General features: G+C 35.1%; 1 protein-coding gene across 6 annotated transcripts; it reads right to left on the minus strand.

Moving 5' to 3' along the window:
• Window positions 1-2,336: 2,336 nt before the first annotated feature.
• On the minus strand, window positions 2,337-22,451 carry LOC137490849 (uncharacterized). 6 transcript variants are annotated; one of them, XM_088650010.1, is made up of 3 exons: window positions 22,422-22,451; window positions 21,899-22,048; window positions 2,337-5,790 (listed from the first exon to the last, which is right to left on the minus strand). In XM_088650010.1, exons 2-3 carry the CDS (start codon window positions 21,981-21,983, stop codon window positions 5,006-5,008), a joined length of 870 nt encoding a protein of 289 aa, XP_088506136.1. In that variant the 5' UTR covers window positions 21,984-22,048; window positions 22,422-22,451; the 3' UTR covers window positions 2,337-5,005. The 6 variants fall into 6 exon arrangements, with proteins under 6 accessions (XP_088506136.1, XP_088506135.1, XP_088506137.1 ...); XM_088650009.1 differs by having other exon boundaries at window positions 21,899-22,051; XM_088650011.1 differs by lacking the exons at window positions 21,899-22,048; window positions 22,422-22,451 and adding exons at window positions 7,022-7,100; window positions 8,730-10,223 and having other exon boundaries at window positions 3,010-5,790.
• Window positions 22,452-24,210: the final 1,759 nt, after the last annotated feature.

The raw sequence follows: 24,210 nt of genomic DNA on the forward strand, positions 1-24,210 counted from the left end.
ATATATATATATATATATATATATATATATATATATATATATATGTATATATATATATATATATATATATATATATATATATATATATATATATATATATATATATATATTTGTTTCCAAAGCTTAAAGTAGTTTATTCAAGGGTTCTTGCTTGCATGATATATTATCATTATTAAAGAGTAATACTCTTTTTTTTATATACTTTTTCATGATTACATGACAAATTGCACATGTCCGTGCTGACTAACATTGCATTTGCACCTAAAATATCATCAAATAAATTACTTTTTTCCTCCGAAATTTGTATTGTTTTGAGGTTTATATGTGTGTTTCTATTTCCATAAGATATATTTATTTTATAAATTTATTTGTAAATATTTTACGATTTTTGTGCACCCCATCACACTAACTTGTTTCATCTATAAATGATAAACTTTTGTTTTAAAGGACATCACAACAACAGAATTGACATCATATGAGCCCTGCACCCTCCAAGACTAAAAGCAGGAAATTACAGAAATTCATTTTTCTTTTTTTGTTGTTGTTTTTTCTTGTTAGACAGGGTCCGTCAAGCTCAACCCAACCACTCCGTCATGCAAAATAGATAGGGTAAACTTATTTATTTATTTACATCTATAAAGCAAAGTAGAGTCAATTTTATATTGAATGAATGTATTCTAGGTGAGGAACTTGACCACAGGGGAGATTTGTGGTGATTTTTGGATGCACTTTACCACATTGTCACATTTTTTGTTGTGAGTGGGTGGTAAGGGATGTGATGGGGTGGTTCTGCATCCTATTTGAATGTGAAGATGTATGACATCAAAGAGGGGCAACGCAGTGGTGCAGAAGGCAGCGCTGTCGCCTCACAGCAAGAAGGTTGCTGGTTCGAGCCTTTGCATGTTCTCCCTGCGTTCGCGTGGGTTTTCTCCGGATGCTACGGTTTCCCCCACAGTTCAAAGACATGCGGTACAGGTGAATTGCGTAGGCTAAATTGTCCGTAGTGTATGAGTGTGAGTGGGTGTATATGGATGTTTCCCAGGGATGGGTTGCGGCTGGAAGGGCATCTGCTGTGTAAAACATGTACTGGCAAAGTTGGTGGTTCATTCCGCTGTGGCGACCCTGGAATAATAAAGGGACTAAGCCGAAGAGAAAATATATTAAATCAAAGATTCTAATATAGGGCTAATCAATTAATTCAGAATTTTCTTTTAATTTAACCCTGTTTGGTCTCTCACACACTTCATTACTTTCTCTTTCACTCTTTCTCTTTTTTAATGTTTAGTCATTCACTCAATATCCTTCATTTAAACATTCATAATCTATCTGGTTTTAATAAAAAAAATAAAATCACATTTTACAACATAATTGCAGACAGATCTGTTTCCATCAAGAGTAGTACAAAATTCAGATAAAACATTATTTGACATGCAGTGCTCAGCATTCATTCTTTTTTATTTTTTTTTGGCTTAGTCCCTTTATTAATCTGGGGTTACCACAGCAGAATGAACCACCAACTTATCCAGCATATGTTTTACGCAGCCGATGCTCTTCCATCATTCCATCATATTCCAACACCCATACTCATTCACACACATACACTAAGAACAATTTTACTTACCCAATTCACCTATATCACGTGTTTGGACTTGGCAGAAAACCTACACCAACACGGGGAGAACATGCAAACTCCACACTAAAAAGCCAGCTGATGTGGTCCATCTTACCTCAATGGTCTAATTTTGGTCTAAAATGGTCTAATAATACCCCAAAATAAAAATGATATATTTTTAATTTCACAAATTAGCCTGTTTAAAGGTTTACACTGGTTAAATTACTTTTAAAACACATTGTTCTTACCACCCTGTCACAGTGAACAACCCCGTCACAGCAGATGCCACACTGTCATTTTCTCGAAGGTTTATGTAAATGTGACATAAATTAATGTTGAATTGTGTTCTTACTGTGTCCATTTAATGAATTAAAAAGTAAGTTGATTTATATTTTTTTAAAGGAATTTGTTTTTTCAGTAAAAACAATGAGGCACTTGATGTGTCAAATTTATTTTTTAAAGTTAAAAATGTAATAATAAAAAAATTATTAAACTACAAATTTTCTATTGATAGTTACATAAAAGAGGAAATTTTATTATTTAGAAAACATTTGAATTTAAAAAGCAATTTGTTGTTTTACTACTGTAATATCACACATATTGTCTGTAACGATGTGGTACAAGAGAGGCTCTCTTGCCTATAAGGAAAAGCAATATAATTAAAAAGGATTTTGTGCCTGAGGTGGGAAAAAAGCTGTTTTGGAGGGTTAAAATATCTTTCAAGTTGTATTTTTTTTTTTTTTTTTTTTTTTTTTTGAAGTTTGTACTTAATGAGAATTTTGAAAATTTCAATGTGGAAATGGCACCTGTTTCATATGAATTATTTTCTGTATTCTTCGTTTCTTGCCATTCTATAGCAATATCTTCAGTAATAATACCTTTACATAAAGAAGCAATAAAGGGGTAGTTCACATAAAAACTACAATTCTGTCATTTACCTATCCTCTACTTGATCCACACCTATTTGAATTTCTTCTGTTGAATGCAAATGAAGATATACTGAAGAATACAGAGGCAAAAAAAACAGCCACTATGGTTCAATGGCACAAAGTGTTTTTGGGACTCGATTACAATTAAACTACTGAAGTCACATTGACTGTTTTGACAATGTTTTTGGTTCCTTGTCTGTTATTTAAGCATCTAGGGATTTTCAGATTTTATCTAAAGTGTCTTCATTTGTGTTCTGAAGATGAGCAAAGTTCTCAGGGGATTGAAACAACACGTGGTGGACAATACCTAAGTGCCTAGTGTACACCCAAGACTGCACTAAAACCCTAGATATAGCCTATGAAGTTGTAGAAATACAAAAATGTAAATGTCATAATTACGAAGAAGAGATTTGAATATTAATATTCATCTGGGCCATTTGAAACCTGCAGAAACCCTGGTTTAAAATATGTCAAAAAATGTGAATGCCCCCAATTTTAAATATGCTGAATGAAATGGACAGTAAAATTGTTAATTGTTATAAAACATTGTACAGTATTCTAAACTATATGATGTTGCTGTGGGACGATGTAAGACAAAATGAATTAACTATAGTGGAACAATAACGTTTAGCATTGTACTGATTACAACTGGCCAACAAACGAGTCTAAAAATGACTTTTGCTGCTTAAGAAATGGATTACAGCATGCTGATGATATGCAAAAATTTGTTAACCCTGGGTCATTCTAACACTGGATAAACAGAATCCTGGGTTATCTGTAAGCACGTTCCACACTGCTCATACTATACCTGGGGTAACAAATAATCCTGGGTGTTTATTATCGGACGTTTCACATTTGCAAACACGGGTTAACATTATTATTTGCATATTTACGTTGTCACTGTCCCTGATTGGACAAACAGCAAAAGTACCTAAGATGGCATTTCTGCATCTTGTCAGCTTTATAAAATATCACCATATAGGTCTTTAGCTAAGCCTTAGGACATGCACAAAGGAAAACAAATACAAAAGTAAAAATTAATGAAAACAAGAAGCAAAGTATGTCATCCTGCCATCTCCTCATCACTCCAGTTTACAGCAAACAGGGCATAAAACATTTGCATAAGTTATATACAATAATGCAAACTCACAAATATAAGTGTGAATTATAGGTACTTGCTATGAACATGCAGGATTTGTGTCAATCAGGTTTTCCAAGCAGGATATATAATTTATACATATACATGTAGAAATTACCATTCTTTGCTGTTCAACCTTCCACAAAAAGGTACGGCACACTAGCACTATTTGCCTCCCACTGCAAAAGACCCCCTCTTGATGCTTCCGTCATCGAATTGTACATGACCAGCCTGTTTTGCAGAAAGATTCTAAGTTTCACAGGCGGTGGTGTTTGAAGCTTAATCCCCTTTTCTTTATGAATTTTTCTTATCGGGGTCTTTTCTGTTGGATTTCAGGTGGGTAGTTTTGTCAAAGAAAATTATTTTTTCCATTCCAGTGTATACTTTCTTTCTTCATGCAAAGCGGAGGACCAGGTCCTCCGTTTTGTATTCCAGGAAGAATAGCATCGCTGATCTAGGGTGTGCGTCAGCGTGTGGTTTTGGTCCGAGTGCCCGGTGACACTGTTGAATTTTAAGGTCCAATTCGTCGAGTGACAGCTCCGTTTTGATAATCATTTTCACCAAGTCTTGGATATTATCTTGGATAGATTATTCCCGTCGCTTCCTTCTGGGACTCTACAGATCTGAATATTATTTCTACGGGAGCGTGTTTCTAGATCTAAAAGTTTCTCTTTTAAACTTTTTTGAATTTGGATGGTTTGATCGAGCATTTCTTTTATTTCAGCAACGTTCTCCTCCAATTCTCCAACTCGTTGCTCCGCTTCATTGACCTTTTCTGCTGTTGCATTTATGTCCGTGATAAGGCCATCCAGTTTTTGATAGACTTCTTGTTTAAAGTTACTTTGTCTGTATGTATTGCTGGAATACTAGCTGACAGGCTATCAGCTATCCCATCCGTCTCCGATTTTTCATCTGTTGATTTCTCGTTTTTTTCAGGTTTCAATGGTTGTTTTGTCCTAGCCTTTTTGTTTTTGTCCCCCTCCATGTTATTTAAATATGGTTTAGGTAATCATATACGATGTAAAAAGGTGGATTAATACCAGTGTGTATGGGAGCGCTCTTTGTATGCTGCTACTTATTGACGCCATACCGGAAGTCATCCCATGTGTTTCTTAAGCTGCCCTGAATGAGTGAAACTCTGTACACACTGGTCATGTCTACGGTTTCTCTCCAATGTGAATCATCTCATGTGTTTTCAGGGTTCCTGAGTGAGTAAACCTCTTATTGCAGTGTAAACACTTGTACGTTTTTTGCTCTAGTGTGAATTCTCAGGTGCCGTTTGAATCCTGCAGCTGTAATAAAAGTCTTCTCAAACTCCAAGCACATTTACTCTCTCACACCAGTGTGGATCTTCATGTGTCTATAAAGCGATGATGACTTACTGAAACTCTTCCCACACTGATTGCATGTAAATGGTTTCTCTCCAGTGTGGATCATCATGTGTTGATTAAGGTGTGATGAGTGGATGAAACTCCTCCCACACTGAGTGCATGAGAATGGTTTCACTCCAGTGTGGATTCTCATGTGTAGATTACGGGATGCTGATTGGGTGAAACTCTTTTTACACAGAGTGCATATAAATGGTCTCTCTCCAGTGTGGATCCTCATGTGTCTAATAAGGTATGATGATTGGCTGAAACTCTTCCCACACTGAGTGCATGTGAATGGTTTCTCTTCAGTGTGGATCCTTATGTGTTTATAAAGGTATGATGATTGGTTGAAACTCTTCCCACAATGATTGCAAGTGAAGGGTTTTTCTCTGGTGTGGATCTTCATGTGTCTATTAAGCGATGATGATTTGCTGAAACTCTTCCCACACTGATGGCATGTGAATGGTTTCTCTCCAGTGTGGATCATCATGTGTTGATTAAGGTGTGATGAGTGGATGAAACTCTTCCCACACTGAGTGCAAGTGAATGGTTTCTCTCCAGTGTGGATCCTCATGTGAATCTTAAGTGTGCTTTTGCTTGCCAAACTCTTTCCACACTGAGTGCAGGTAAAACAACTCTTTTCTTTCACTTTTAAAATACCATCAGTCTCTAAATTAGTTTTGTCCTCAATTCTGACATGATGTTCCTCCTCTTTACTCTTCTCATACTCTTTAATTAGGTCTGAAATAAAAAAAAAAGTTCAGTTTTTAGTAAATCAAAAGCTGAAGTGAAAAATCACTAAAAACATTGGCTACACAAACCTTAAGTTTGATGCACATTAAATGTAAAAACTTAGCAGATCATATTTAGATTGATCTTGTTATATCAACCTCCCGGGGTCTATTACAAACATTTTTTATAACGGATTTTTATTTGAATGATCCCAGATAATTTTTGGTCATATTGATGAGACATAAATTTGAAAGCTGTAAATGGACAGCTTTTATTTGTATATGTTCATAATCACACAAAACAACATGTTTTTGAAAAACCTGTAAAGCAGATAGGGAATGCTTTTTCATTTTGTGCCTGACCGGTAAACCTGTCAGAAAAAACAGCTAATTCTCTGCAAATATTTGCCTCACAGACATGAGACATATCTGCATAATATCTGCACAAGGCCTTTAATCTGCACCTTTAAATGACACGTTTTAGAGGTAAGTAATCTGTATGTAACAAATGCAGTGCACAATTCTAACACTTAACGGTTTCAGCTCATCAAAGAAATGTAAATATTAGTCAAAGATTACACAATTATACACGTTGTGCAGTTTTTAAATGAAGATTTTTATTCTTAAAAGGAAAACAAAGCAAAGTACTGAACTACATAGCTTTGTATGAAAATGTTTTTTTTTCCCAATAAACCAACTAATTTATCACACTGAAGTTTTCTTTCAACTCCCAGACCTGATTACAACCACACGTTCGCAATCAAGAAATTACCTAAATAGGATCTGTTTGAGTGAAGTGAAGTAGACCAAAAGAGCCTCAAAAGTAAACATTAACATTGGCCATGGTAGCCCATGATAAACATTTACATTCACACAGTTCAGTGGTGACACTGTTTTCCGAGTTCAGGGTTTGATATTGGCAGTTGATATAAGTACATTAATTGATAATAATAATAAAAAAATAAATAAAAATAAATAAAAAAACTCTGCCACATCTGATCTGATAGTCATTGCCAATAATGACTCGTATATCAATACATACATAGACAAGTTTATAATGGCAAGTCTGTGGGATGTGACACTGCAAAGAAACAACTTCCTGCTTAACTGCTACAAACTGGAGGAGGACATTTCTGGCAATGGAATAACCTTTTTATACATTGACTGTGTTAGATACATTTGCTTTTAAACAAACTTCTATATCACTAAGGGGTTTCAACTCCACTCCACTATCATCTCACCTGCTCTCCAAGAGGTACTTCCAGGACCAGGACCACCAGCCCAGACACACCCCATATCCTCAGCTCTCCATAAAATGTACTATTTCAAAAATAAATTATAAGTGTAATGCTTAAAAGTATCATTTGATTGCTATAACAATAGTTCAAAGTTAGTAAACCTTTACATAGTTGTCACAAGTATAAATTAAATTGAACCTTTAAAATATATATTTAAATATATATATATATATATATATATATATATATATATATATATATATATATATATATATATATATGGCAATAAAGTGTATGTAAATATGTCATACATATAATGCTTAAAAGTGTCATTTGAATGTATTTGACAGTATGACCCAGGTGAAAAAAGACGTATTGTATTTTTATACTTAGTTAATGATTTACATTTCATTACTAAAATAAGTATCGATTATTTACAAACCATTTGTATTTGAGAGTAGTTGAGGGTTTTTAGGATCATTCAGGATGAGTTAGTAAATGATTAACAAACTATTGAAATCAACATTTATATGTCTTATTATTCAGGCATATACTAATAGTTAACTAATATGTTAATAAATGATTTATTAACTTAACTTCATGCAGTTTTGCAAACTAATCTAAAGTGAGGACTATTTATGCTTTATAAATCCCTTATAAATGACTATTAAAGGCTCATCAAATGAACAGTAATCTTTGCAATCTTTTCAAAAAAGTAAAATTACTGTAAAGTTTAAACATTGCTGAATAACAGGGGTGTCAAAATACGACAGAAAACTGGATAAAACAACAACAATATAATAATTGAACAATATAATAAGATGCAAAGTTTAAACTCTACAGTGATTTTATTTTAGATAAGGTTGCAAAGATTTATTTTTCATTTGAAGTACAGTTTCATTTGAGTATCTTTAAAAGAATAGGAATGAATAATGTCATTTTCCCTGTTTAGAATTTAACTGTGCCTTTATTTGTCATTTATAAGGGATTTATAAAGCATGAATAGTCTTCACTTTAGATTAGGTCACAAAACTAGATGAAGTTGAGTTAATAAAGCATTTATTAATATACATAGTAACCATTAATATATGCCTGAATAATAAGACATAAACATTGATTTCAATAGTTTATTAATCATTTACTAACTCATTCTGAATTTTCCTAAAAACCCTCAACTACTCTTAAATACAACTGGTTTGTAAATAATGCGATACTTAATTTAGTAATAAAAAATAAATCATTAACTAAGTATAAAAGGTGCTTATAAGTCAAGAATAGAGAATTTGTAGCTGCAGTTATAAACTGCTTACTAACATTTATTAATGTAGAGTTAATGCTTAACAGATAATGAATTCACCATTTGCTAAATTATTTATTGTGTGTAGTTATTATAAAATGTCTTAATCATAAAATATTCATCAAGTTTGTATTCTACTCAAAAAAAGTAAATGTAGTAAACTAGAACGAATCTTGAACCCAAAACTAAAGAAACTTTACTAATAAAAGCTGCAACACAGGACAATTGAATGGGCTTTCTAAACTTGAGGCCCTGGTATACTGCAAACTAACCATCCTGGAGCTCCACCTTCTCTTATGTGCAGTGTCTTTGTGGCTATTTGTTTCTCATTTAGAGAGTCAGACAGAGAACCTCATCCAAAACAACACTAGCTACATAAATACACTGAAGAGTGGAGTACAGATTTTGCCGCACCTGTACAATCAATTGCAAAGAGATTTCAAGCTGCAGAGTTGCTGTTTGCCAGATGTTTATGAAACTGTTCTTCTCTCAGCCGCCATCATTGTGTTTACGGCAAACGTGACACATTTACAACCCCACCTACTGCAGTGTAGGAGTGTTGGAAAACAGTATATCGTCACTCAGCCTTTTCAAACATTATTCAGACATGAAACATCCTGTGCACTTGAGAAAATGTTGCTGCATTAAGTTTCTTAAGCTGCGCCAAATGAGAGAAACTCTGTAGGCACTCATCAGATCTGTACGGGTTCTCTCCAGTGTGAATCCTCTTCTGTTTTCAGATGTGTTAACTGATTAAACCTCTTGTCACAGTGTGAACACTTGTACGGTCTCTCCAGTGTGAATTGTCTAGTGCAGTTTCAATTTTGGGTCAATTTTGAGGATGTGCTGAAACTCTTCCCACACCGAAGCTGCAGTCACACTAGAGTTTGAGCATGCAAAATTCTGTTGTATGGCGCTGCGAAAAGGGGCGGGATTAAGCAAGATGATTAGACATTAAAAAAGTGAGCGATTGGTCCATATTTTAAATTTCTGTCCAGAAAGGTAATTTTTTAATATTCGATTACATTCTCACACAGTCCAGTAATGTGACTTCGCAGGTCAGAGTTCACCAAGCTTGAACTTTGCAAGGCAATGAACTAGGAAACTTGACGCATGAACTTGCATTTCTGATCTGACGCATTTGCCTGCATATGAATGGAAGTCTATGGGGAGAAAAGTCCAGTGTGACCGCGGCTTAAGTGCAAGTGAATGGTTTCTCTCCAGTGTGGCTCATAATGTGTTTATTAAGAGATGATAATTGGCTGAAACTCTTCCCACACTGAGTGCATGTGAATGGTTTCTCTCCAGTGTGGATCCTCATGTGTTGATTAAGGTGTGATGGGCAGTAAAAGCTCTTCCCACACTGAGTGCAAGTGAATGGTTTCTCTCCAGTGTGGATCCTCATGTGTAGATAAAGGTGTGATGAGCAGTTAAAACTCTTCCCACACTGAGTGCAAGTGAATGGTTTCTCTCCAGTGTGGATCCTCATGTGTAGATTAAGGGATGATGATTGGCTGAAACTCTTCCCACACTGAGTGCATGTGAATGGTTTCTCTCCAGTGTGGATCCTCATGTGTTTATTAAGGGGTGATGTGCAGTTAAAACTCTTACCACACTGAGTGCACCTAAATGGTTTCTCTCCAGTGTGGATCCTCATGTGTAGATTAAGGTGCGATGATACGCTAAAACTCTTCCCACACTGAGAGCATGTGTAGGGTTTCTCTCCAGTGTGGATCCTCATGTGAATTTTAAGACTGCTTTGTCTTCCAAAGCTCTTTCCACACTGAGAGCAGGTGAAACTATTCTTGTCTCTTCTTTTCGAAATATCATCAGTCTGTAAATGAGTTTTTTCCTCAATTTTGACATGATGTTCTTCCTCTTTACTCCCCTTATTCTTTTCAAGTAGGTCTGAAAAAAGAAATAGTTTTCATTAAGTCTTAAAACTCTCATCAAAAGCTGAAAAGTGAAAAGACACTGGAAACATTGGGTACACATAGTGTAATTTTGATGCACATTAAATGTAAAATAAATCAAACCATATTATGTTGTTAATCCATTAATGTTTACACATTTAAGCAGATTCGATTTAATTTATCTTTTTTTATCTAGTGCTTTTACAAATGTAAATTGTGTCAAAGCTGCTTAACATAGAAGTTATAGTAAATTGAAACAGTGTCAGTTCCGTTTTCAGAGTTTCTCATAAAAGTCATTTTGGTCATATTGATAAGACACAGATTTGAAAGCTGTAAATGGCCTATTTTAAGTAAATGGTATATTCATAATAACAACTAAATGTTTTTCAAAAATTTGTACAGCAGACGGAATACTTGTTCATTCTGTGACTGACTGGTAGACACATCGGAAAAAAAGTTCTGGGGTAACAGCTGAACAAAGAGCTGAATAATTGCTTCGCAGACACAAGACATACCTGTACAGCATCTGCATAAAGGCTGGAATGTGCACCTTTCCCCTTGTGTGCTGTTGGGTCATTTTCATCCATTCTGGGGTGATTTTAAGGCTTAATTTGACCAAAACTTTCTCTGGTATTTGGGGACATCTTATTTTGACATGTTCTTGGAAAATGCTTCGAAATAAAATACACTGGTCAAATTTACTCCCTTTCCGTTTTAATTATGGCTGTTTATCGGCCACTATTGTAAAAAATGTTTTATTATTATTGCTAAGCCATGACAGCATATAATCATGCATTTATAATTGTTGGTGTTTTCTGTGGCGACAGTCAACATTGTTTAATTGGTCTCCACCCATGGGACGGCAAACAGGAAATGGGTGAGAGTATAAAGGAAGAGGAGGAGAGTTGAAGAGGGCAGCATTACGTGGTGTGTGGAAGAAAGAGAAGTTGACTGAACTGTTGAAGTGCGGGGAAACGAGTAGAGAAACCGGGACAAGACGAGCAGTGTAAACTTAACGACTGTGAGAAACAAAAAAGCGAAAGTATGTATTGAAGCAACAAAGACAGCTGTCTTGTTACTAAAGAGCTTGTGAACGGGTGCATCACCAAAGACATCAGTGCAGTGTGTCCTGAACAAAATCAACTTACTGATTTATCTCGCTGACATGGAGTGAGCTGCCGAAAGCCTTCATCCCGCAGTCGACGGTGTCAGAGTTTTCTGTTTGGCACCCATGGCTGCTACTCACCGGCTGGGTTCGTCGACGCCCTCAACCTTCACATCCACACCTCCACATTCGCCATTCACCTCTCATTTTCCTTGACCCCTCCGCTACGTGGGTAAGAAGCAAAAGTTTTTTTTTTTCTTTGCCTAAATACTCATTTTATTTCTCTTGTTTTGTTTTCTCCCTGTACTATTATTATCATCATTATTATTATTTTCCCCCATTTTCAAATCTGATTAATCTGCTGGCCTGAAATCATTTGCATTGTTTCCTTTCACTTTCATTTGAGTTATAAGTGCTGAGGGTTTTGCGTTTCATTGTGATTATTGTTATATTGCTTGTTTTGAACTTCCGGTTGGAGTGGCGCCATGTAAAGACGGAAACGGTTGAGGTCCTCATGTAAAACTTAAAATTTCATTTAATATTGCTTGTATCCTAAATACAACCCCAATACCTTAAATCTACCTATACTGGAAAATAAGCGTTTATAAGTGCATGAGTCTAGCTGTTCTCAGCGTGATTCAACTTGAATCAGGATGAATATAGGCTGAAGCAAAGAGAGGCGGAATCCGCTACTAGCCTCCATGCTAATGCTTACCTTGAAATGCAAGCTGCATCTAAGAAAGAGATGGCTCCGGCGAGTAATAACAGTGTGGTCCTTCAAGCTATTGATGCACTAAAGGCGATTTGATTGCTAAAATTGAAGAAAAGACTGTTGCACAGTCAAATGAACTTTGCAATCAAATTGACCAGCTTCGGACAGAGTCACACAATGCTGTGGAGCACATTAACGCCAAAGAGGAAGCAGCGGAAGAGCAAGTGACTGGTCTGGAGTCTGTGTTGGGTGGATACTCCAACTCTCTTACTACCCTGGAAAAAGAGTTTAGTATAGTGAAAAAGGAGCTGGCTCTGCTGAGAGACCGAAGCGAGGATCTTGAGGAGAGGTCTCACCAATCAAATCTCCACATTACAGGAGTTAAAGAAGGGAGCACAGCAGACACATGACAGAATTTGTGGCTGGCCTCCTGAAAGATAACCTGAACCATGAGAAGACTCCACTTCTGGACTGGGCACACCGCACTCTACACAGCAAAATACTGGACGACAAGGAACCGCCACATGACTTCATGATTAAATGCCACTACTTTTCCGAAAAAGAGGACATTTTGAAGAAAGCCATTGAAATGAAGGCAATCACGAGAAGTAGCTGATCAAAGACCATACAAATGTTTATGTCACTCTCCGGTTAACTTTTAAATTACCACTATAGCACATGTTTGTTGTTGTTATTTATAGTTTTCAAGTATATTTTGTCAATAATGGGGTAGCTTTGTAGTAAAACATCAAGAGATGTTCAAATTGTTTTGTTTTATATGTGAGGTCCCACATGATAAGCTAGTTAAGAGAGGGAATAGCTGGAAGTGTGAGCAAGTTTACACGCAAGGTTTCAATTAGCAAGGGTGCAATCACCCCTTTCTTTTCTCTCTCTTTTTTTTCTTTCCTCTCTCCCACACACCCCCTCTGCATACAAAACCCACAGATACCTTTCAGATGCTTCTGATAAATGTTTTCGACAGCTTTCCATAAAATGGGTAAAGACAAACTTTACCAGTTGGAATGTGCGGGGGCTAAATCGCCCAGTGAAACGAAACAAGGTGTTCAGATATCTTAATAAGTTAAAATCTGATATTGTATATATACAGGAGACACATCTGTTGATAAAAGACTATTCTAAACCTAACAGAGGAGGCTATACACTTATATCATTCTAACTTCAATAGCACAAAGTGGCATTGCTGTACTTATACATGAGAATGTACAGTTTGTTATGGAGTCAAATGTGTTGGATAAAAATGTATAAAGGTATTTTTTGGAGCAAACTTCCCAAGCAGCTGTAAAAGTGTAATTTGTAGTTGTAAAGAATAGCCACAAATATGTATCATTAAATTTGTACTCCCAGAGCAAATTTGCAATTGTGTAGGTATTTTTTGTCTCCAAAAAACACAACACAACGCAACATTTTACACCTTTTCAAATTCTTCAGTGCAGGTGCACAAATCCCATCTGACAAATCACAAATACAGAAACTCATCTGCTCATGCCCTTTGCTACTATTGTAGCAGTGAATATGGTGCAAAATATTCACACACCTGCATACAGAAATGTGAAGTCACAGACTAAACTTGCACATCTGTAGATTAGAATGTGTATCCAAGCAAAGATAGCTGAACGCATGTAGAATGTTTGATTTATTTGGTTCTAAGCACGAACACAAATATGTTACTGCAACGGCTAAAGTCTCCCGCTACAAGTGAGCTGTTTTTTTACTTGCAAATCTATGTTTTGCGCTCTCGCACTTTTGCCCCAAACATCACTGTGATATTTGGTGTAAAGTGACTTGCCAACCAAAATGTGAGCTCTCAGAGAAATCATAAGAGGTTTCCTTGATCTTGTTTAGCCATAGGAAAGAGCTTGCAACAGAACGAGTGGGGAAACAATGACATCCTAAAAGCAGCAGTCCAGTAAAGGTACGTTTTCATTGCTTCTTTTTTTAATAAAATCACTTATAGTTGGACAGTTTGTTGTTAGTTTAAATATATGTAAGTGATCAGTATTTATAGCTAGGATAGCAATTCTTGTTTTACGAAAGGTAACGTGGCTAGCTTACCCTAATGTCAAGTTCGCTATTCAGTCTTCTCGCATAATACGACCCTGTAAATTTAACTACTTAATTCATATTTATTTTAGAAAAATTGCAGACCAGGGTGCGTCCAATGCATTGAGGTGAAGTTGATTTTATAGTTGTAGATGTTGACTTTCTCCTTAATAATATAACTTGAGAAAAATATTACTTTCAAATTCTACACAGCGAAATCATATTAGCAGCCAATGACTATCAAAATACAGCTTTGTCCACAGTCAATCAAATAGTGCTAATGTTGTTTTGAAGTCATTCAGACCGATTATTTGAAGTACCATGGTAAACAATAGCCGCGTTTCCACTATCGCGCCTAAAGCGAGCGAGCCAAGGCCAGTGGCGTTTCCACTGTCACTTCCGGGGGCCTAATCGGGCCAAAGCGGGGCTTTCTTGGGGCCAGCGGCCAACCTTTTTCGGCCCGCCGAATACCTTGGGCCAAAGAGGGCCAGCCGGGGCTTCGGGGCGGAGTGAAAGGAGAGGCGGGCACAGTTTTCCGATCGCACTCGAGTACATGCGCCAAACAAATAAATAAATAAGGGAAAGAAAACATCTGGAACAAATTATAGGCTGGGGTCTTTTTTTTTTTTTTTTTTTGCATATGATCGCCCTTATGTTTCTCTTTTAAATGTAAGGCTGTTGCATAAAATGATCTTTCTTTGCTGCATCTTTGATGTTTCAATAACGCATAATAATCTTTACACCATATTAAAGACACAGCTGACAGTAAAGGTTTTCAAGAGGTTTTGTCAAGTTTAATAAGTGTGTTTTTGCGCGTTTAGATGTCTGTGTATGTGTGTGAGACCGAGGAAAAGAGCGCTCCATTTATAGCTCTGTTGATGCGGCGAGCGGCTTTTTTCTTTTCTTTTTATTGTTTTAATTTATTTTGGTGATAATACACTATATAAATACAACAGTAAGACATTAAACTTTACAAATTTCATGTCCACTTTTGTAGGCTCAAAACAATAGTGTCATATCTAGATAAAATAGCCCTATATTGAAATAATTTAAAGAATTACAAATATCAGATAGGCCTATAATAAAATCACATTAAATAAATAAACCAATATAAAACTAACAAAAGCTATAGCTATAACAATTAGGTACTATATCAAACGGTTTCAAATTTATATTTAACTTTCATTTTTCAAAAGCCTCTTTGAAAAAAAGATTTTAGATATTTTCTAAAAAAATAAATAAACAAATAAATAAATACCGGATAATGTTTTAAATATTATTTATAAAGTATTTGGATTCGATGAAATTAATCAAATCATGCAAATAGAGCATTTTCGGGGTGAGTGAAAGCAGAAACTAGGCGACCTTTTTTTCTGTCTGCAGCCGCGCAGCACTTTTTTGACGGGGAAAACTGCAAGTTCAAAATGTGTTCTGTGTCCTCAAACAAGTGTGTATGTTTTTATATAACGTGGTAAAATTAAAAAAGGAAATTTTAAATACATAAAGAGCTTTATTAGTGCATAGCTGCTGAGTGCAACGAAATATAGGCTATATTTTATTACGTGCTGCTCTTATGTGGTGAAACACTGAACACTTTCCTTTACTTAAGATATAATAAGCAACATCTTTAAATAAAGGGAATCACCTATTAAGTGTCATAAAGCCTATAGGGAAAAAAAAAATCATGTTTCAGTTCTCTCCGGAGCATTTGGGATGAATGTTGGACAGATTCTGTCTAGAGGATGTTATAAAATACATTTTATATCGAGTTATTAACTGATAATTTTATATATGTGGTGTTATATTATGGATGTGTGCGCTCTCTGCGCTGCGGGTCCCTCCGTTGGCTGCAAGACCACTGGATTTCGATGCCAATAGTCGGTCGGCGAGTAAATTAATATGATGAATGAAAACACACAGGCATGTGCGTATAGACATGCGTTGTACTGCTGTACAATAACGTGTCATCTGTTTGTTTTGGTTGTCCTAATTTTAATAGTTTCGTGATGGTGTGCTTTATCTGCAGGATTCTCGCTGAAGTGGGTGGTTTGAGTGACGTTCGATTCGGGGGATGTTCTGGGGGTGGGGTTTGCGTGACGCGCTGCGAGCTACTAGCCCCACAGTGGAAACGCGACATGATTTTGGCCTCACTGCTCAACCTCCCTGGCGATTGGCCCGGCCTGGCCCGATATAAGCCCTGGCTCGCACTGGCCTGATAATGGAAATGCGGCTAGTATAGGGACCATTAAAATGTTTAAATGTGCAAATATAAAACCACTTTTATCTTAATAACCAATGCTACCATGTTTTTATGATTAAATTTACACTCTAAAAGCCACTTTAGTACTTTCTTATAGTTACTAAATTTTCAAATGTACCCCTTTCTTTAGGTATATTTCCTTCTACTATGAAACAGCTAAGCAGGCATTTTCCCTGCTTAGGTCCCTTTCAGGACCGAGTTTGGACACCCCTGGTGTAAGTGACCCCTGGAGATTTAAACATTCATATTCCAAGCAATTTTCCTTCTATTCACCTGTGAAACAAACCTATTCCAGGACTGACCGTTTTCTCCTGGACAAGCAGTTACTTCCCTTAATATCAGAAGTAGAGTATGGTAATATTGTTATTTCGGACCATTGTCCAGTCTCACTAGAGCTATGTTTTCCAGGCAATGTAATCCCCTAACGTACATGGCAGTTTAACTCAAGACTCTTGGCAGACAACGATTTTGTAAAATTTATTGATGCTCAAATTGATTTCTTCCTTGAGACAAAGGAATCCCAAGAGATTATAGATTAGCATATATAAGGACAGGTTATTTCATATCAAGCTAGTGCAAATAAAAGAATGTCAAAACAGCTTAGAGAGATAATGAATAAAATTAATACAATTGATCAGCTACACTCAACATCACCTTCTGAAGAGCTTCATTAGAAAAGACTTCTTCTTCAAGCGGAATATGACTTCTTGACAAGTGAAAATGCAGAGGATCCCCACATGAGATCTTGCCAGATTCATTATGAACATGATGAACGAGCTGGCAGGTTATTGTGTTACCAACTGTAACAATCCTCAGCAGCTGGTTTTATAGCAGCAGTTAGTAAGGATGATGAAAGTATTACTACTGATCAACAAGGAATTAATGATCAATTTAAAAGCTAAACTATGTGCATGTTCGAGTAACAGCACTGTCGCTGTTCGGTTGCCTCGCTGCGTGTGTTTGGAGTTTAGATTCGCAATTTACATTTTTATCATAAAATAAATACTTAGGGTGAACAAAGCCTTAATACATTTATACAAACAAATCTGCTTTAAAACGTTCTGTCTCTTGAGCATCCGCTTGTTGTTTGTAGCTTTAGCCTGCTAGCACCGCTAGTCAGCTAAGGCTGCCGACCTCTTCCCTTAACTCATTAGCCGCATTTCCACTATCGCGCCTACAGCGAGCGAGCCAGGGCAAGCCAAGGCCAGTCACGTTTCCACTGTCACTTCCGGGGCCTAATCGGGCCAAACCGGGCTTCCTCTGGGCCAGCAGCCAGCCTTTTTCGGCCCGTTGAATACCTTGGGCCAAAGAGGGCCAGCTGGTGCTTCAGGGCGGAGTGAAAGGAGAGGTGGACACTAGTTTTCTCGATCGCACACGAGCACATGCACCATCAAATAAATAAATAAGAGAAAAAAAACATCTAGCCTTATAGGCGGGGGTCTTTTTGCGTATGATCGCCCTTATGTTTCCCTTTTAAATGTAAGACTTTTGCATAAAATAATAAAGTTTTAATTTATAAGTGACTTTGCTGCGTCTTCGATGTTTCAATAACCCATAATAATCTTTACACCATATTAGAGACACAGCAGAAAGTAAAGGTTGTCGAGAGTTTTTGTCAGTTTTAAAAGGCGTGTTTGTGCGCGTTTACATGCCTGTATGTGTGTGCGAGACTGGGCAAAAGAGTGCCCTGTTGATGCCGTGAGTGGGTTTTTTCTTTTTTTTAATTTATTTCTGTCCAACGCAGTGCCTCTTTACAAAGGCATCAGGGAAAACTGCAAATACACCGACTTGCGGCGCCGGTGTGTCCCCCGATAGAAACCTATGTTTAGAATTCTAAACTGCATGGTGCTGCATGGCGCGACGCTCTGCGTTGCCGAGCAGCGCTTTTGGTGTGCGACTGGCTTATGTCTGTAGCTATGTACTATGTTAATTTGTTGTTCAATATGGGTGTTGTGGAACAATTTAAGACTTGAAAAGTCAATATAAGTATTTGAATAATAAGAATGTAAACAGTACTAAAAAATAGTTTTTAGAACGTGTAATCTCATTAATCTAGTTACAGTACATGTCCCTGTAGAAGGTCAGTGAATTTAAATTCTCTTAGTTCTTTGTGACTGAAATGAAGGCAATAGCTATGTTTCCATTCAAAAATGTGAATTAAATTTATGTGCAAAACTGGAATATCACATAAAAGATTTGCAAATAAAGCAGCGTTTCCATCAAATTAATAGAACAAAATCGTCACTTCCTGGTGCCAAATATCAACAGTAAAAACTAAATTTTCTGCAGTAGGAGAAGCTACATAAATCTTTTGTTTATTTAATAAATGACTATCACCTCAGAGGACAATGCCGACACAAAATCAACATGTGGTGGCATTTGAAGCCATGAGATGCGGAGAACAGTCGATCTAGACACGCTCCAGACGCTCAACATGTCGTGTCTTTTAAATAAAGACTCTGAAAATCACCAGTAAAGAGCACGTTAACACAGTTCGAATCCAAACAACATAAAATACATACATACATCGGCTGGACCTTTTGTGTACTTATAGCTCTTTCTAGTGGTGTTGTATAGCCAATGCCAACCTGTAGATACATAGCACTAACCCCAAACTGGAGATCATCAAATAATATAATAACTTTAATAATAAAAAAGGTTAAGGCGTTTTAGAATGACCAAAACAACATTTCAGATGTTTTACAGTGTGCTCAGGCTGCTGGTTTGTTCATTCACACACATTTTCAACATCATTTGATCTTATAACAAACCTTTTTTAATGCACATACTAGAATTTGTTCAGTAAAAGTGCTTGCGTAGTTTAAGTAATGTTTATATTTTCTTATCGAATAAAAATTTATCCTACTCAGTTATGCACTTTTTTTTATGTCTATATTTCAAAAAGTATGTGCATCATGACATTTCCATCAACCAATTTTTTTTATTCTCATAGCCTATCCAAAATGCACATAAAAATAGGTGGCTGGACATAAAGCTAAGTGAGAAATACCGGTTCATCTTTTAAAAAGGGGAGGAGACCGACAGAAACTCAAAAAAAGTAAAAAAAAAAAAAAAGTAAGTGACAACGGTAACTGACCCCGAGTTAAAATGACCTCTTTCAGAAAAAGGCTTACCATGCTTTCTCGAGTTTGACAAACCTGTCATTTTGAAACGAAAAACACAGTTTCTCTCATTTCAGAGTTAACATACTCTGAACCTTCTGTCTGAAACGGGGCAATGATCTCATATGCTATTGTTTTAGAACTTCAGTTGCCTATTGGAGAAATGACCAGGAATAATAAATGGCTACTTACTCTACAAACAAGTGTGTTCGTGACTATACATACCAAGAAAAACTAAAAAATTAGAAAAATATGACTTTGTAACAGCAAGCAGCATTAAACATGGGCCAGTACAAGATTGACGGTATGATAACCTTGAAAAAAAATATCACTCTTTCACGGTACCGCGATTACTGTTCTAAAATATATTCTTATTAAATGTCTGGGTAAAAAAACAAACACTTTTTCCCTTTTGAACACAACATATTATCTTTTGAGAAACTTTTGAAATATTTTGGAGCATTAAACATGTCAGGCTGAATAATTCTAATGAATCAGTGACTTCGGTTGTCCTCATTATTTTAAAAACAGAGTTTTCTTTATGATTCAAATCGGCATCTTTGGATATATTTTCTGCTGAAGATACTGTTGTCCTGAAAAACTTAAAACGTAAAAAAATAAATATATACCATATATACCATAGGGACGGTACAGCAGTCAATATTGTAGGTTTTAAAACCTTTGCTTTTTTTCAAACCGCGATATACCTTAAACTATTATCGTCCCATGCCTAAGCAGTATAACACTGTTTTTAGGATCTAAAAATTAATTCTTTAAAAAAATGTCTTAGACAAAAACATTCCAATGGCGCCGCCTGCTGGTAAGTGAAGAATATGGTCAATACTGACGAACTTTACACTCAAATGTTTGCATATCATTAGCATGCTATAATCCATTTCTTAAGCAGAAATAGTTATTTTTAGACTAGTTTGTTGCCCAGTTGTAGTCAGTGCAATGCTAAACGTTGTTGTTCCACTATAATTTGTTTGTTTTGTCTCATGTTTTCCGACAACAACATCATATGGTTTAGAATACTGTACAATGTTTTATAATTATTCATTATTTTAGTGTCCGTTTCATTCAGCATATTTAATATTGGCGGCGTCCACATTATTTGACATACTGTAAACCAGGGTTTCTGCAGGTTTCACCAAATTAAATGTAAGACTATTTAAGGCCATTATAAATGAAAATTTAGACTCATAAGGCTAAGAATTTTTCAAATTTTCCAGATAAAAAATTATTTTAAATTTGTTGAGTCAAAAATATTATAATTTAATACATTTAATAATATAATAATAAATGAATTATAATAAAATATGTTTGATATTTCTCAGCAAAAGAAATAAAATATTATATAAATAAATATTTTATAAATATTAAATATTGTGTAAAAACAAGCAAGTTTTACTTGTATCCACACACTTTTTTTTCCAATATAAACTTTGTTTAAAATAAAAAAAACAAATGTTTTAAAAATTTTAAAAACTATAATAAACTAAATCTATGCACAACAATCTGTCCAGGTCGATGTCCTTAGCAGTAAATACATGGAGCATGTTTAAAAAAATGTTATTGTAAGGAAAATAATTAAACCATTATGATAGGGTTAAAATGACCTTTTTGAACAAAAAGTTTAAAGTTTTATTGAGATGGATTGTTGGTGATTGTATGGCTTTTGACCAGATTTGATAGCAAAACATGAACAAAGGAAAATGAAGACTTGTTTAAAAATATTTAAGACCTACAACACAATATTTCAGTACATTTAAGACTTTTAAGGCCTAACATTTTGATTTTGGAATTTACAACATTTTGTGACTCGCGGAAACCCTGTTTAAACAAAATAGCCCTGGTAATTAGTTATTATAATAATGATGTAATAGCCCTGGTAATTAGTTATTATAATAATGATGTAATTCTAACAGATATCATCTGTGAGAACTAGTAACAACTACTAAAAACAAGTTTAAACCAATAAAGTTGATAAAAAAGGGAATTGTGATCAATGTGACATATGCAAATGGAAAGTACTAAGCCAACACTATCACCGTAATAGCAGATACCTTCTATGAGAATACTGTAGGTCAAATATCGTCAGCTCAGTAACTTTTTTTTTATTTATTGTTTATTTTATTTATCTTTATAGCGCCAGTGCTTAAGAACTCTTTTACAAACAGTAGAAGAACAAGAAAAGCAAAAACCTTAAGAAGGCAGAGAAAATGGGAGACTAATAATATATATATTTTTAAAAATGACAAAAGACATGGAAACAAGTTACAAGAAACTCATTCCTGTCTTTCAATAAGTGCTCATGTGCATTTAGGAGAACTAGGTGCACATTCAGGGCTGCAAGGTCGATTTAATTTAGTATTCTTATTATTAAAAATATATCAGTATGAAAACCAACCTGTTTGTTCCTGCGGATCTTCATGTTTGACTCTGAATGTTTCTTCAATCTTTACATCTTCACTCTCCTCTTTAATAAACGCCATCTTTATCACAGTGTGGAGATCAGTTGCTTTAGCAGGAGTTTTTCTCTGCGTTTGGACACTTTAACCTGCTTAAAATGAACAAAACAATAAAAACGTTCTGTTTAAATAAATTCAACAGAAATCAGGTAAAAGAGTAAATCCAAGCCAGAAACAATAGCCACAAATTAGCTAAATAAAACTATGTTACTCCATTTCCTATATAGAGATGTAACTGTTATACTTAGAATGGAATGACATTATGCTATATAATAAATTAAACCTTCATACACATTTCTGTTGCTTTAGTCAAACAATAGTCCTCAATGTGAGAGAGATAGTTCTACGTTGAATAAAGGGTTAAAGTAATATCGTCAACAGCAGGAATATCATTTAGCATCGGCTAAAAACCTGAAACTTTAATCAATCGGTTTATTTCTATGTCAAAGTTTTAAAACAAACCTTTCTCCAGTTGAATCACAGCGCAGTAGCGGCGCAGCCTTATGACGTCACACGCTATGCCAAAATAAAAGTCTTTTTTGTTTAGCTTTTTACTGTCACTTAATGTTGCAATCATGACTTATTGATACATTTCTCCCTCGTTTTCCACTTTCCCTCATACACAGACACACATACGTTCAGTATTTGAAGTTGATCAAAACCTTAACTCTAAACATTTTTGTGTCATTCTATGAAACGAGTGATATTTGTGTCAGTAACATTTGATGAGCTCCATGAAGCAATAACTTGTCCTATAATGTGTTTCCAAAGCTTAAAGTAATTAATTCAAGGGGTCTTGCCAGCATGATATATTATCATTATTAAAGAGTAATATAATATATATAATATAATATATATAATTTTTTTGAACAACAAATATGCAATTTAAACATGACATCCAAAAAATACAAAAGTAACTAACAACATTAACTAAAAAATAAATAACATAAATTAAACAAATAAAAAGACAATTAAACATGGAGATCTTTACAATGATAATATTTTAACTTAGCCAATAGACAGCAAGACTAATCAATTAATTTCAGCTCATTTGCCAGAATAATTGTATTTATACATTTTTCGCTCTTAACATATTGGAGCGATTTTATATACAAATCAAAATCTGTAATAGCAACCTTTAAACAAGGTTTAGTGTTATTTAGCCTGCATTTATGAACATGAAATTTACCAAACAAAATCAAAAGATTCAAAAAAAATTCCACAGATAAATTTTTTGAAACAAAATAAAAAATAACGTCTTTGGGGGTCAAAATGCAACTAAAACCTGATTTTTTTTGACATACAATGATAGCTCCTCCCAAATTTTTTTATTGAATATTCACAATCATAAAAAAGATTAATCTAAGTCTCTGTCTGGGTTTCCATCCGTCTGCATAAATTTAGTTAATGTGTGATTACTAACTTAAATGTTGTGTAAAATTTTTAAATGTAGTTCCCTGTATTTATTACTTATGCAAAAATGAAAAGGAAGCAACCAAGCTTTTTTTCCACACATTATCATCGAAATAAACATTCCAAAAAAAAATGTACTCTAGGTTTTAAGGCTCTATTTTTGAAAAATATTAATCTAATAACTTTGTTTGTATTTTTTACTACAAAAGTCTACCCCATTTAAGTAAAGTGGAGGATCATTTCTATTAATATTAATACTATATGAAGACATATGACTTCTCATTAGCATTAGTAAACCAGAGGGGATGGCTTTTGTTACAGAGTTATATTCTTTAAATTTAATAGGGAATGGCCATCTTTCCATAAAATTTTTGTAAGAAAGTAAATTAGCTGATTGGTCCAAATATCAGATAAGAAAAAAAAACTAAATAATAAGATAGGGTATATAATATTTATACTTTATTTATAGATAAAGTATGACTCTGCATGTAATCACTCTATCTTGCTGGATTTAATAGTCGTTTTGCTTTACTTCAGGACGCATTAACACCACTCTTTAGGTCTAATCGCTGTTTTAAGTTATCCAGAGCTGTATGAATGTACAAATCTTGAATATTAAAATATTATTAATATTAGAATTGTAACAACATAGACAGCAACACTTTTGCACAATCGATACCCTGCTGATTCAGTCGCTTCATTCGGAATGAAAAAAGCACATTAGCTGTGGTCGGCTACTTGTTCAACTGCAAGACATACTTAACTTGCGGGACGATAACGTATAACCCGTGCCTACAGACACATTTGCCAAAAAAGCAAAATGGAAGAAGAATATTGC

This window comes from Danio rerio, chromosome 4 (genome assembly GCF_052040795.2).
Source record: "Danio rerio strain M-AB ecotype USA chromosome 4, GRCz13ab, whole genome shotgun sequence".
Taxonomy (NCBI): Eukaryota; Metazoa; Chordata; class Actinopteri; order Cypriniformes; family Danionidae; genus Danio; species Danio rerio.

Bases quoted from the DNA above. Each gene is read 5' to 3' on its own strand.
- LOC137490849 (XM_088650010.1), bottom strand. From the start codon at position 21,983: ATGGCGTTTATTAAAGAGGAGAGTGAAGATGTAAAGATTGAAGAAACA. The intron at 5,791-21,898 runs GTTGGTTTTCAT...TTTTTATTTCAG, and splicing joins AGATCCGCAGGAACAAACAG to ACCTAATTAAAGAGTATGAG.